The sequence below is a fragment of the Oreochromis aureus genome, linkage group 16, assembly GCF_013358895.1.
Source record: "Oreochromis aureus strain Israel breed Guangdong linkage group 16, ZZ_aureus, whole genome shotgun sequence".
NCBI lineage: Eukaryota > Metazoa > Chordata > Actinopteri > Cichliformes > Cichlidae > Oreochromis > Oreochromis aureus.
Window position 1 is genome coordinate 2294238 of NC_052957.1, and position 14468 is coordinate 2308705.

Genomic DNA, 14468 nt, shown 5'->3' on the forward strand with positions numbered 1-14468 from the left:
GACATCTGGAGCTCAGCTGAAAACTCATTACTGCTTTGATTAGTGGGAGTTTTTTTCTACCTGTCAAAGTAAAACAAATACAGGTGGTGTTTTGTTCTGAAAACTGTGTCTGGACAGACAAAATTTAAAAACCATTCCAAGTTTAGGCTGCTCGTAGCTGGCAGAAACTTTTTGTACAGATTGTTTTCCAGCAACTCTTTGGGGAACATTTTTGTCTGAATTTCTAGAATGAGAATGAGGCCTGTGTCGCTTCAGTTCATGTAAAAACAGCCAGAATACGTGTCAGGTGCTCGTGTGTCTGCACAAAGTGTTACAGAATTTTTATTTGTGCTTCAGAGTTTTTTGGGCATGTGTCTGCTGTACCCAGAAAAACTGGTAAAATCCCTCTCACACTTTTTGATTTTAAACAGCGATCGCTATGCTACTCAGAGTCATTAAGAGCAAAAGCATGCAGTAAGAGTTCCTGGTCTACAGGCTTAAGTCTGCCAGTTGAGCATATTTAATGCTACATAAACATACAGAAACATCGCTTTGAAAGTTGGGCTCAGCTCACCCAACCTGCATATTACTCACTGAGTACAAATTAAAGCTCTGAAGGAAAAATAGGAGAAGATTTGGCAGCACAACTTCTGACCTCTGATCAGGTCAAAGTAGCTCGCATCATCTTCTGCCTAAAAACTGCAGAGCTTCCACAGAAGGAGTGGATAGTGAAGGCTCGGGGTTTAAAATCTGCAGCAGCTGTTGATTTTCGCGTGCTGCTTTTTATTATTTCTGGAAAATTTGTAAACAAAAAATCTAAATGCAAAGAAAAGATAAGATTCCAGCAGGTAGTGTAGAAACCTCTCAAGATTACTCTAGTGCTTCCCAAACACCTTCACCTGCTACACCTATGTCCCAAATCGCAACCTATGTTTTCAAGAACACAACTGCAACCGGCCCTGGGACTTAACCCACACCTTACATTATAAAACTGAGTTTAGGGTCACGTAACATTAATCCAATTTAAATCTTTCTGCACATTTCAAAAGCTTCCAAAAGAAAGATAAATATCTTGTCTGCAGTCTTGTCTGCAGCCAGACTTTGCCTGAGGTGAGACTGCTTTAAGGAAACAGAAAGGTCAAAGGTCGGTTTGTTTTTTTACCCCACTGCAGCCCTGGCTCTGGGAGCAGGGGGCTTTCATTAGTAGTCAGTGTAAAATTGTGTTGTGTTTTGGGGAGGCTGAGGTCAGATGGAGACGGCCTGAATTATAAATAGCCTCGCTTTCCCAAAGTAACCAGACTGGTGGAGAACAGCACTTGAACCAAATCAGTCAGTGTCGCTGCTATCAATGGCAACCGAGACCTAAAAACAACAGCCCTGGTGATTGGACCATTGATTGGCTTTCTCATTGGCTGGCTCGACTGTCAGTCAGAGGCTGAACCTGCTGGTTCGTTTAAGCCTGAGATTTACGCATAGCCACAAATCTTCGCTCCGCTCACAGACGGGATCGTGCCGCAGCGTCTCCGCGCGCGGCACTGAGAGAACATCTGTTGGGACATAATTTTACACAACAGCAGAAGGAGAAAAAAAACGCTCTGTCCTCCTTCACCTCCGCCGAGGAGCGACCAGACGTTACACATAAGCGTGTAAATGGAGTTTCAGTCGCTGTCGTGACTGCTGTTCGCCGCCTCTCACTCTGCTCAACATTCTGCGTTCAAGCCGCAGCAGCATCCAAACCTCCGCAACTCTCCACCGCGCAGACATGGGAACCGTTCTCTCTATATCTCCCGCGACCAAGAAGGCGTCGATCATGGATGCCGAGGTCGCAGGAGACGGAGGGAAAAACGACAAGAGCCTCAAGCGCCACTCCATGTTCGTGTCTCTGTCCTGGAAGAAGCTGGTGGCTAGTTCGGCCAAGAAGAGCGCAAAGAAAGTGACCCCGAACCCGCTGCCCACTCGAGAGCTGCCGTCCAGCCAGGTGGCTCAGCTCAACAGCGAAAACGTGAGGAAAACGCACCAGACCGAAGAGAAGAAACCGAAAGCGCCCATCCCCGTCCCGGTGCCCACGGTCCCCACGCAGAACAGCGAGTCTGTCGTGCAGAACGGGAGGCTCTCCTCGGTCCAGAAGCAGCCCAGCAGCGTGTCTCTGGTGTCACCCAGGCGGATAGTCATCCAGGCTTCAACCGGCGAGCTGCTTCGCTGTTTGGGGGACTTCTTGTGCCGCAGGTGTTACAAACTGAAAGAGTTAAACAGCGGAGAGGTGATCCTCTGGTTCCGAAACATTGACCGGACTCTTTTGCTCCAGGGCTGGCAGGACCAAGGCTTCATCACGCCGGCCAACGTGGTGTTCGTGTACCTGTTGTGCGAAGACACGATATCGGACAGCACCGACAGCCCAGCCGAGCTGCAGGGCACCTTTCAGACTTGCCTCTACCTCGCCTACTCGTACATGGGCAACGAGATCTCCTACCCGCTCAAGCCGTTCATGAACGAGACGAACAAGGACGTTTTCTGGGAGACATCGCTCCGGATCATCAACAGGATGAGTGCCAAAATGCTTCAGCTGAATGCAGACCCACACTTTTTCACCGAGGTTTTCCAGGATCTCAAAAACCAGCGCGACAGCAGCGAGTCGAACCTGGACCGCTGACATGGAAGCGAACAGACACTGGTCTAAGATGAATGTAAAGAAATCACACAGCTGTGGTTTTGGACGGAAAGGCCAACCTGGAAGGATTCTCCTGGCTGGGCTGAAATTGTCTCTCATGATGTTACACAACTTCAGTGTGGTGTTTAGGCTACAGTTTAAGAAATCTCATAAATGCATGCCAGTTGTAATATTGTCCCTCTTTTGTCTCGTCTCTTGGGTGACGCAGGGGTTGGCACTTGAATCTCCATTTCATTCAAGATTAGCCTATATTGTGAGTTAGTGAATGGATGTGACAGTGAGATGAGGTTCCAGGCAGGACCGGAATAGTTGTCTGAGCCAAGTTAAGAGGTGGAGCTGTCCGAGGTGCTGACCTGTGCAGCCATTTCTACTCCATCCCTGCTGTTCAGTCACTTTTCCACAACAGAGCCAAGCTTGGCTTAGAGGACCAAAATCAGCCCAGTACACTTTCAGCACATAAGCCTAAGCCTTGTAAGCAGAGCCAGTATATATGTGCTTTTTAAACATCTCCGTCAGCTGATAAGTAAGCTGCTGAACATGCATACCAGTGGGTTAAAAACACATTGCCTAGAATAACTGTAGATACGAGTCTGTAGGGAACAGAGCTACAAAACTATCGTTTCAGTCTGTACACACTGGCTCGAGGTACACAAGGTCCACCTGCAGAAAAAAACAAAAACACCACCACCATACTTTATGTGTGACTTTTTAACATCTGGTTGGCATGCAGCCGTTTTCAGTTCCTCATGAAATGAACAGCAGTCTCATTTTGCATTAGCAGTGTGATTCTGTAGTAATGTACAAAGGCTTTTGCTTCAAGTGGAACATGAGGACAAGGGGCAGAGGTGCCCCACATGAATGTGATATGTTGCACTAAGAGAGCCCCTGAGCGGGCAAGGCCTCTTTTGTGCATTGCTTTCCAAACTGTGTTGGCCACTGCGATGTACTGCTTTGCAACACATTGCAGAGGTCAACTGAAGACTGAATCGATTGTACAGGTTTTCTTTTGTTTTTTCAGGAGATTTAGTTTTTTTGGTTTTATCTCTATGTGTGCCAACTAATGAATGGCCTGAAACTCTATGGTTTACATGTACATAACCCATGTTTTTGCTCTTTTTTTCCCCCTCTACCTGTTTTGAAGGTCGGTATGTACAATGTAGTTAGAGCTTAATGATCAAAAGATTTCGTCCTGTGCTGTAATTGTGCTGTTTGCCTCCATTTGCTGGCTTCAGTTCACTTTCAGTGCAGTCGATTCAGGATTCTTCAAAGTACAAATATTTAATGTAAAGATCTCATTATGGAGTGACAGGAGAGTATACTTTGCACACATGTCATTGCAGTTTCTATAAGTTAAACGTGATCTGACTCTGAAACCAAACCTACAGCTCAGTCCTGTTGTGGTCCCTCTGGGTGATCATTGTGATGTGGTGTTGTGAATCCATTGCTTGGAAAGTGAATTAAAATGCTGCTATTTTGCACAGCTGTGAACAAACCTTTGATGTTTTTGCACAGTGCTATATGATAATGGTGATGTACCAGTGTTTCCTCTCAGGCACTGGAGTGTTTGCCATTATGTTTGCAGTTACTGTGACCAGCTCTTGCTCTAGGATGATCTTCTGTGAAAAAAATATTTTGTACAGCTAATTTTTCCTAAATGTCATCAAGGAAAGTGTTATTTAGGTGTGTGTGTGTGTGTGTGTTGTCTGTGGAGTTGTACCACAGCTGCATTCACTCTCTCTACATGTTAATAAAAGGTCAGTACAGTAATTGTTTATGGTGACCATGTTGAAATAAATCCAGACTTATTAGGGATCTCTTGTCTTTCTTGCAGTGTTTTTATTTATATATTTATCATTTTGCAATGATGTGTGCGTGTGCATGTGCATAATACTCAGCGCAGTATATATCCACACATGCTTGCTGAGCCTGTTTGTACAAACCTTGCAGTTTCTTGCAGGAGTAATTGGGCAGCCTCTTATCCATGCAAACCACCCACTAATCCTTGATTTGCAGGGAACCCTTGAGACATGGTTATGCAATAGGAAAAAGTCCATGACGAATATGCTTACTGGGATGTGTCGGGGATGTTATCATGGGTTGCCATGAGACTGAAACTCATGAGAGTTTATTGGTTGCCATGAAACTAGAATTCAGATAGAGGTGTATGGGAAGGTTTGCTGGGATCGTCTTTATAGATAATGATTCAGGTTTATGTGTAGAAGAAAGTGGCTGTGGGTGCAGTTCGGTAGGAACAGTACATCTCAGAATACGGTGTAGTTAACTGCTGCTCTATACACTGAGGACTGCAAAGCATGCTGACACATATAAGGGATATTTTTGGCTTCGTATCTGGGTTTCCTGGGTTCTCTAATCAGGGGCAGATGCTGAAATGAGAACAGAGACAACTAAACCGTAAGAAAGCAAAATCTATAATGTGGCATTTTAGCAGTAGGTATACATTAATGCTGAAATCATTAAATATTTGATGAGTTTTGAAAAATCTGCAAAGAAATAAATGCAACATAGTTACAAAGAGACATGCCACACTTGATTTGATGAAACGATTTGAGATAATTAAGTTTCAGAAGCTTATTTCAACTCAGATCACAGGTACATTGAAGATTTACTGTATGACGGAATGGAGCTGCATTGATAAGGATTTCCTCCTGGATTTATGAATAAGCCACGTGGGCTGGAGGGCTCCTTAATGTGATTGGTTAGAATCTGCTGCAGTCTCAGAACTGTCTGTGACTCGCTCTCACTCTGTTGTCTTACTGGGACATACAGTCTGCTCACAGAAGTAGAAATGAGAACGGCAGGCAGGATAACAGGACAAAATAGACATTATGGCAGAAAAGGGAGCAGCAGGGAAATGGTTTGCAGAGGTACAAAAGAAATCATAACAGGGACAAAAAAAACAGATTAGAGACAAGGTTTCAGTTTGTTTCAATAAAGAATAACATCTAATCTTCATCTATTCAAGCCATTTAAAGCAAGCATTTTAGCCTCAGCTGTATTAAGTTAACTATGCTTAATGAAAGTCTGTTTTGACTCATGAGTTTAAATAACATCTATACCAGGAAAGCTTGAGTTTAATGCAGCTGCTTGATTGATTTTTTTCCCTACTGGAAAACACAGGAGCATCACTGCTGTATGATTTCTTGTATTGATCCTGTGAGCTGATCTATGAGGTCAAAAAGTAATAAATGGAAAACAGCACGTCATCGTGGTTGAAATAGCTTTCCGGTTATAGATTTTTTTTTCCTAACTCTTGACAGGTTGACTTGGTTGCAGAATCCTTGCAGTCATTATGTAACAGTCTCACAGTGCTATGTTGAGAGCCTTCTCTTTGTTATTATGATTCAAACCAGGTCTCCTGCATATCTGTCTGCCAGCCCGCTTTCTGCATTCTTCTCCACTGCGTCTCTATAGTAACGGGTAGGTAAGTGAATGAGAGCTGGGCAAAGTGAGCTGTGTTGGGCTGAGCGTGGGCTGAACCACTGCACAACACATACACACTGCAGTGATCAGCAGAGGACATGCACACGGTGCTTGTGCATGTCTGTCAGTGCAGGCACGTCTCTAACTCCTCCACACTGATCCGCTCTGATTCACTTGTTTTCGGTCTTCATTTGGTCTCCTTAAATAGGGGCGCAGTGGGGATCCCAAACTAGGGGTGGGGGGGGGGGGTCAGGGAAGCAGATCAAAGCCTGCGTGCAAAGCTTGTAGTTAAAAAAGAACCCTGCTTAGACAGTTTTGGTGGTGCCTCGCTGAAATCTTTAAGGGGAGTCATTTATATTTTTTTGAAAAATTAATTTAATGCAGAAGAACCAGAAACTGCAGCTCATCTAATGGACACTTAAGACTGAGTCCAAAACTGAGCCAGTCCTCATAGAATCTCATGTTAAAATGTCAATTACACAGCAGCAGAAAGCATGCTTACAGCCAGGTTTAGCTGCTTTGCCAACACAGGGACCTGCAGCCACTCACTGTGTGCTAGTGTTAATGTCACCACCCCAAAGTCAGCAACGGGGGGGGGGGCAACAGGACAAGGAAAGAGGACAAGGGCAGGTGTAAAAGTCATGCAGTGTTTATTTACAATATGTTTCAACAATAATAACCAAACAACAACAAAACAAAGGTGGGGAGGAGGACCAGGCAGTGGAGCCAAAGGAATGCTTCTCTGCAGACAGTCTAACCAAACTCAAACACAATGGCCCATCTGCTCTACTGAGTCAGTCAAAACCATACAAAAGTGGCATCAACCACATAACCTAGTGCTTCTTCGACTCTCCTGCTGAAGCCTCTAGCTGAACATTTTCATCAATGAGATTGTGAAATTGACCATCCTTAACCTGACTTTGATTACTCAGAGGAAAAACCATTTACAAAATTAACTACACCTCCTGTGGGTCAGGAGAGTGGACTGTTTTCCACAGGGGTGGGAAACTCCAGGCGTCAAGGGCCGGTGTCCTGCAGGTTTTAGAGCTCATCCTGGGCCAACACACCTGAATCAAATGATTAGTTCATTACCAGGCCACATCTAAAACCTGCAGGAGTTCCCCCGCCTCTGGTCTACCAGTTGGAAGGCTGGTGGATTAAGCCAGTATCAAAGTTTCCTTGAGTAAGATACTGAACCTCCAGAGTTCATCAGTGTCAGTTTGTGTGTCACAAAAAGGTTTAAACAAAGGTCAAAGGCTCTGAGTGCTCAGCTATATAAGTATCAGTCCAGTCGCCATTTTTCAGATCCACAATCTACAGCCATCACACATATACAGTCTATAGATGAAACTTGTTTTCCAACACTAAACCTTAGCTGATAACAGCCCTCAACCCTCTCATCTAAATATTTTTAACTCGCTAAATGCTGCATTTAAGGTTTGCAGAGTTCATATCCAGTGGATGATCCTTTTGCCTTTAATAATTACAATTTTTTTTTTTTTGAAAAAGTCCAAAAAAAAAAAGTTGTGACACTGAAATGTAAATGAAAACAGAATTCAATGGTTTGCAAGTCTCAATATATTTTATTCATAAAATTTCAAGAAAAACATTTGCTCATTCTGAATTTAATCCAGCAGCGTGTCTCAAAAAAGTTGGGATGGAGGCAACAGAAGGCTGGAACAGTAATCAGTAAGAAACAAAACAAGCAAAGGAGCATCTCAGAGTTTCAAGCATCTGTGATCGTCAGGCCCTCGGGCTCAACTCCATTTAAAACAGGTAGGGTCCTGTCATAGAAGTCACTGCATGGGCTCATCAACACCTCAGAAATAACTGAGTGGAGCTTATCCACACATGTGTGTTAAAAGCTCTTTTATGCAAAGAGGAAGCCATAAGTGAACATGACCAGAAACACAATGTTCTGAGCCAACGCTCATTTAAAATGGACCGAAGCAAAGTGGAAAATGGTGATCAGACAAATCAAAATCTGAAGTTATTTTTAGAAAATATAAACACTCTCCGGACTGAAGAGGAGAGGGACCACCCAGCCTGTTATTAGCACCCAATTTCAAAGTGTCATGAGTTGGAATCTGGACCCAAACACAGGCAGGAATTAATGAAAAATGAGCCATTTATTAAATCTGTTGGCAGGTAATCCACAAAGCCCAAAAGGGAACTAAAAACCTTTAAACTACTGAGCAAATGTGAACAGACACTCAGACAAAGCATGAGGCAAAGCGTGCGCTATATATACACACAGAAGGGCAATCAGGGAAGTGCAAACACCTGAACACAATGAGACACAGCTGAACCAAATCAAGGAGGACAAAAACTAAGCAAAATGAAAAGCAAAGCACAAGCAGTGATAACTAAATGGGGGAAGCAGGCACATGAATGAACTTAATATGGGCGACCTGACACAAGAGGACAGAACACAGAGGGAGGAATTAATAAACATGAATAAATAAATACATCAAAACCCCCACAAAAACCATGTGGAACAACCCACATCCACCACAAAAAGCCTGGTGGTGCATTAGTGCCCATGGAACTGACAGTCAACTGGAAAGACACCATCAGTGTTAAAAGGAACATACAGGTTTTAGAACAACATATGCTCTCATCCAGATGACGTTCAGGGAAGGCCTTCATATTTCAGGATGTTAAACTCCAGAGTTCAAGTTCAAATTTATTTATATAGCACTTTTAAAACAAGAGGTGTTGACCAAAGTACTGTACAATAAAATGGACAAGGCAATAAACATAAAAAAACACAGAATAGTGTTTTAGAAGAGAATAAAATCATAAAAAAGAATAATAGTAACAAACTCACGATGAATCAAAAGCCAGAGAATAAAAATGGGTGTTTAGATGACTTTTAAAAGTATCCAGTGTTGAGGAGGATCTGATATGCAAAGGCAATGTATTCCAAAGTTCAGCAATTACAACAGCACAACTCATCTACTGTACACTAGTAGAAAAGTCCAGCTGATGAACTGGCCTGCCTGCTGTCCAGACCTTTCACCGATTGAAAACATTTGTCCCATCGTGACAGGACAGGAAACTCTCCTCAGTTCCCAGATCTTTACAGACTGTTGCTGAAAGCAGACGGGACGCTCCACAGTGGGAAATGCGGAGTCAACGACATGTTGTTTCCACTAAATTCATTAAATTGTACATTTTTCCAATTCAAACACTGATGTGTTTTATCTGTTTTATTGCATATAAAACATGAGTTTGAGATTTGCAAGTTATAGAAATTTGCAGTTGCATGTTGTTGTTTTTTTTTTTTTTTTTTACACAGCATTGCATTTTTTGGCACTGGGTTAGTGAAGTTGTGCATCTCTTGTTGTGATGTCAGTACTGCAAGTGAACAATTTTAATTTTCTGCTGCTGTGGATTTATAGTCGACCACACTTTAAAGCTACATTTCAAACTTCTTATTCCATCATTTATTTGAAAGTTTTCATGCTTATTTTTCATAAAACATTTCCAGAAAGCCATGACTATGAAATGTGACATATCATTCACTCAATCAGTGCTTGAGACAGTGGAAAGTAGAAAGTGTATTAAGGCATAGTTACTCGAGTGCACCCTGACATTGACTCTCTGAGTCTGTAGAGCTGAAGCTTTGACAGATGAAACTCTGTTCTTCCAAACGTTTCTCCCTCATTTAGTGTTTTGATGCCCCGCCCCTCCCTGAGAATGGTTCTACCGGAGCTTTCTTCCTCTTAAAAGGGAGTTTTTCCTTCCCACTGTCACCAATTCCTTGTTCGTAAGGGGTGGCCTGATTGTTGGGGCTTTCTTTGAGGTGACTGTTGCTGTGATTTGGTGCTGTATAAATAAATAAATTGAAATTCTTAGTTTGGTTTTGTTGTGTTTCTACTTTTCCTGCTTCCTGTCTTTCTCTGTTATCTTGTTTCATGTTAGTTATTTGTCACTCATTCGTTTCCTGCTTTACATTGAAGGTTAGTTTTTCATGTCTGTATGAGTTATATTTGCTGATCTTTTCCTTCTTTCGGTGTTGTATGTGCCTGTCTCGCTGTATTAGCCCTGCGAGAGACTGACGACCTGTCCAGCTGTGTTTGATTGCTTTTGCATGTTTCTTGTTCCCACCTGTGTCTCATTGTGGAATTAGCCCACTGTGTTTCTTTGGCCTTGTGTATATTTAGGTTCCTTTGTTTCCTTGTTCTCTGTTCAGTTTTACATAAACAGACTTTGTATTTTCTGATTTTGCTTTTTGGTTTAACTGAATTAAGGATCAGAAGACTGTGAAGGCCCTAACAAGTAATTCACTTTAACTTCATACCAACCTTTCAGCGACTCCCTCGAGCCGAGGGTGCAATATCACTGTGGTCCTGAAAGCTGAACTAGGGACAAGACTTGAGAAATGCCAAAAATACTCAATTCTGTGTTGGAGTGATGTTCTGCACCAATCTATTGGAGATTATGTATCAGAATTTCAGGAGCGGGACCACGCCTCCAAACACGCTCCTTCCGGTTGTCATCTATATAGGTTCCCCCAGTTCAACAAGCTGTTCATTCTCATTTACGTGCCCCTCCCTCCCTCCTTGTTCTCAATTCTTTAACTTCTTCACTCCTATTTAGTGCACGGGGATCTGCCAGGCCTGGGAGCCGTCGCCAATTCCCTTTGAGGCCTTCCCCAAACCGCAGCTCAGTTCATGTCCAAGCATTCACCTTCACCTACTAAAACACTGTCAAACCTAAAATGAGGACGTGGGCCCAGCTAGTGAAATCAAATAAATACAAGTCGGGATAGACATTCTACTGGATACAGATGATTACTTGGAACAACTTTTGCATTGATTTGCAAAGACCCTTTAATTTGTCACCCATCTGTAGCTAGCCTTGTGTAAAACGGTTCATACTGTTACAATATGTCATGTTATTTACTACTCTAACCTTTGTGATTATAATAGTTTTTATTTTATGTAAGTAAGATTTTAAAGATGCTTTATTTGCATGCTTAGAGCATTTTATTAGTCTGGATGTTTCCAGTAGAAAGGCGGATTAGTTAACCTTAGTCCCTATTTTGGTTACTTTATTTCTTTCTCCCATGTAATGGGATTCCCTCTGACCTAACATTTGCCATCTTCATCCGTATGGGGGGAAAAAGGACCAAATTGGGACCAGCCAGGACAACACCTTACAGGGATTATGTCTATTTTGCTGTCGACTTGCTACATAACCACTCTGCTAATCTCTTTAACTAGATTACTGCAGCGACGGGCTGCTGCGAGAGGTACTTTGTCACCACTGTTAAATAGCAAGGTGAGGAAAAACCGAGGAAGAATCCCAAAAACCTTCAATCACTTCACTGATCAGCTCGTTTTACTTCATTTCCTTCAGCTTACACCCGCGTTACGTAAGGCGATGCTGTTGCATTTGCATGACACTTTCTTACATTTAACCCAGTTATACAATACGTAATGTTAATTCCTTCATTCATCACACACCTACACAGGGTTTATTGTTATTTTGTCTTCTCTGCCGGTGAATCATTTCACACCGCATCAATCTGCATGATTATTCATCCATTTAGTTTTATGTAACAGCCAAAATCCCAAACAGGGTTTTGAAGCGCAGAGGTTGCTCTGATCCCAGACCGTTATCTAAACTGACAAATCAACATTTCAAGCAAAATACTGAAGCTTTTGTATTCAGTGCAATGTTGACCCTTGATACGTTTTATTTAATTTCCACATTAAACTGTTTGAAATGCCTCTTTGATATCGAACAGGTGTGGGAGCAGAGAGTGCAGGGGATCCTCACCTTTCACTACATGTTTACACATGTTTAGGGTGGATTCAACGCACCAAACCTCAAATAAAAGCTAATACTTAGTCCACTGTTAATGTTAAAAACATGTCTTCAATGAATTCATGCACTCATATTCTGGACATTCTTCTCCAGAAGCAGGCAAATAAGTATTGGGTGTATTTGTTTTTATTTTTTAATTCAGAGAATCAAGGTCAGCGTCTAAAAATATATGTCTCTGATAAAAGGACATAAATCAACAGCACATTAGTCTAAATTGTTCTTCCCTTCTGATTTTTACCTCCCTTGTTTCTCCTTCCCTCACCTCTCTCAGCCTCTCTCTTATCCTCCAGTCTCTTTCTCTCACCCTCTGATTCTCAAGTCTATTTCAGCACCACGTAGGTGTGCTGTTCTAAATTAGAAGAGGCTTCTTACCACTTTCTCTCGCTGGAGGAATGACTCACTGACTGCAACACTTCACACACAGCAACCCAGTCCCACTGACTGCCTTACTCTGTGTCCTAATAATGCACAGCTGGGACAGAGGGACCTGCTTGTGTTCACCGAATATGTGACTCATGGAAAACTGTTGGAATATAATGACAAATATTTAAGAAATAGTTTTTTGTTTTGATGCAGTTTGATAAACGGCATGTTTACTGTTGGTCTGATAAGACAAGTGAATGCAAGTTCCCGTCTCCAAACACTTAAACTGCTGGTCTGCAGCTGAAATAAGCTCATGTTATCGTTTCTGGAGCTTTCAGAGTCTACAAATTCATTTTTACACAAGCCGATGTTCAAGTTCATGTAAATAAAACCTTTTATTAATATTGCTCCAAATGCTCCATCAATACTGGAGCATTTGAGGTGGACAGCTTGCATAAGCTCTCCTCTCTAAATGACTGCCAGCACATCCAGATATGATGTGATTAATTGTTGAATTTGAGTATTTAAGTGACCAAAGAAGACCTTTAAGGAAGCTTCACTAATGACCTAGGTGCCACCAAGTAACACGGTTAGCTCTTCTTTCTCTCGCTTCCTCCTCTTCCTCCTCCTTCATGTGTTTTCTTTTCGCTCCTCAGTCGTCTGCATTCACACTGTTAATCCTGTGGCTTGCAGGAAAACACCCACCTAGTTTGTTATGCAAGAAGCGCGAGGATGAGGATCAGCAACAATAGGCACAGCAGATTAGTGGCAGAGCTGCTGGCCGAGAGGACAGTGACGATTGCGGTGTTGTGGAAGTGACTCAATCCCTGTGGAGTTTTCATGGTTGGTATTACAAGAAGCACAGTTTGGGGTAAACAACACAAGAGGCATCCATACCTTTTCAACCCCTCTGTGTGTGTGTGTGTGTGTGTGTGTGTGTGTGTGTGTGTGTGTGTGTGTGTGTGTGTGTGTGTGTGTGTGTGTGTGTGTGTGTGTGTGCCATGACTCTTTTGTTGGTAAGGGACCAAGGCATGAGAGAAATTCAGTTGTCAATAGCGACTCCATGTCTTTCCAATTGATATGCAGGACACACACACACACACACACACACAAACAGTGCTCTGAATGAGCGAACCATTCTCTATTTCCTCTCCCCCTCTCTCTCTCACTCAGACACACACACACACACACTTCCTTTCTTTCTGAATCATTGATCAGTCTGACTGACTGATAAAAGACATTATCTGCTAAGAATGTTATTTTAATTATTTATATATAATCATTATATGATTGTTCTACTGGTCGTGCTCACCCAGGCAAACTCAAACCTCTGCAGTCTCGCACTTTCATAAAATGAGGTTTAGGGTTAATCTGTTATTTGCAAATGCTCCATGTTCTATATTAGACCAGCTCTGTTATCACCTGGTTACATAAACTGGATCCTGACGTTGGAAGAGTTGTGCTGCCCCCACATGGCTGAAAAGATTTACTGCCCTTATTTTTCTTCACTTATTTTAAGTCACTTTCATGATGAGCAGCAGCTGACACTTAAAACAACATAGACACATTAATGGACTTTTCAGTTGTATGTTTAGGAATGCTTCAGTTTGATATTACTGTAGATATTTGTACTCCCACAGCTGAAAGAACAATAAATATGTTGTTCTTTTTAAAAAAGCCACACATGCATCTCACCTGTAATAATAAATGTGACAAATAAAGCTTGTTTGTTTGTTGTTTGTAATTCACAGTGACAGTGATACAGATGGCTGGTTGTTTGTGGGTCTATTTGGACCAACAGAGTGAGTCACTGCAGCTACAGGAACACATTATGAGTTTAAATATGTTGTTTTTGTCAGTTACAGCATCATAGACCCCGTGCTGACAAACCAGTACTATAAAGTGTGGGCTGATGCCAGAGCTCGTGCTGATGTAATGTGTAATACTGCAAACTCAAAAAAGTTGATTCTGTTCATCTGGACATTTTCAGTGGGAGAAACGTTTCGTCACTCATCCAGGTGACTTCTTCAGTCTCAGCTAACTGCAGGTTTCAAACCTTATAAACAGGACATTTGCATAATGACTGAAACTAGCACCACTGAATGAACAATGGGCTGTGAGGTCACTTCCTTTATCATTAACATGCACATTGTCATGACCAATGATCAATGGCCATGAG

The 14468-nt window shown here is 42.3% G+C and overlaps 1 protein-coding gene across 1 annotated transcript; it reads left to right on the forward strand.

Moving 5' to 3' along the window:
* The first annotated feature begins 1487 nt into the window (after window positions 1-1487).
* Window positions 1488-4459, forward strand: LOC116312606 (cyclin-dependent kinase 5 activator 1). Its single transcript, XM_031730065.2, has one exon. It carries the CDS (start codon window positions 1742-1744, stop codon window positions 2627-2629), a length of 888 nt encoding a protein of 295 aa, XP_031585925.1. The 5' UTR covers window positions 1488-1741; the 3' UTR covers window positions 2630-4459.
* Window positions 4460-14468: the final 10009 nt, after the last annotated feature.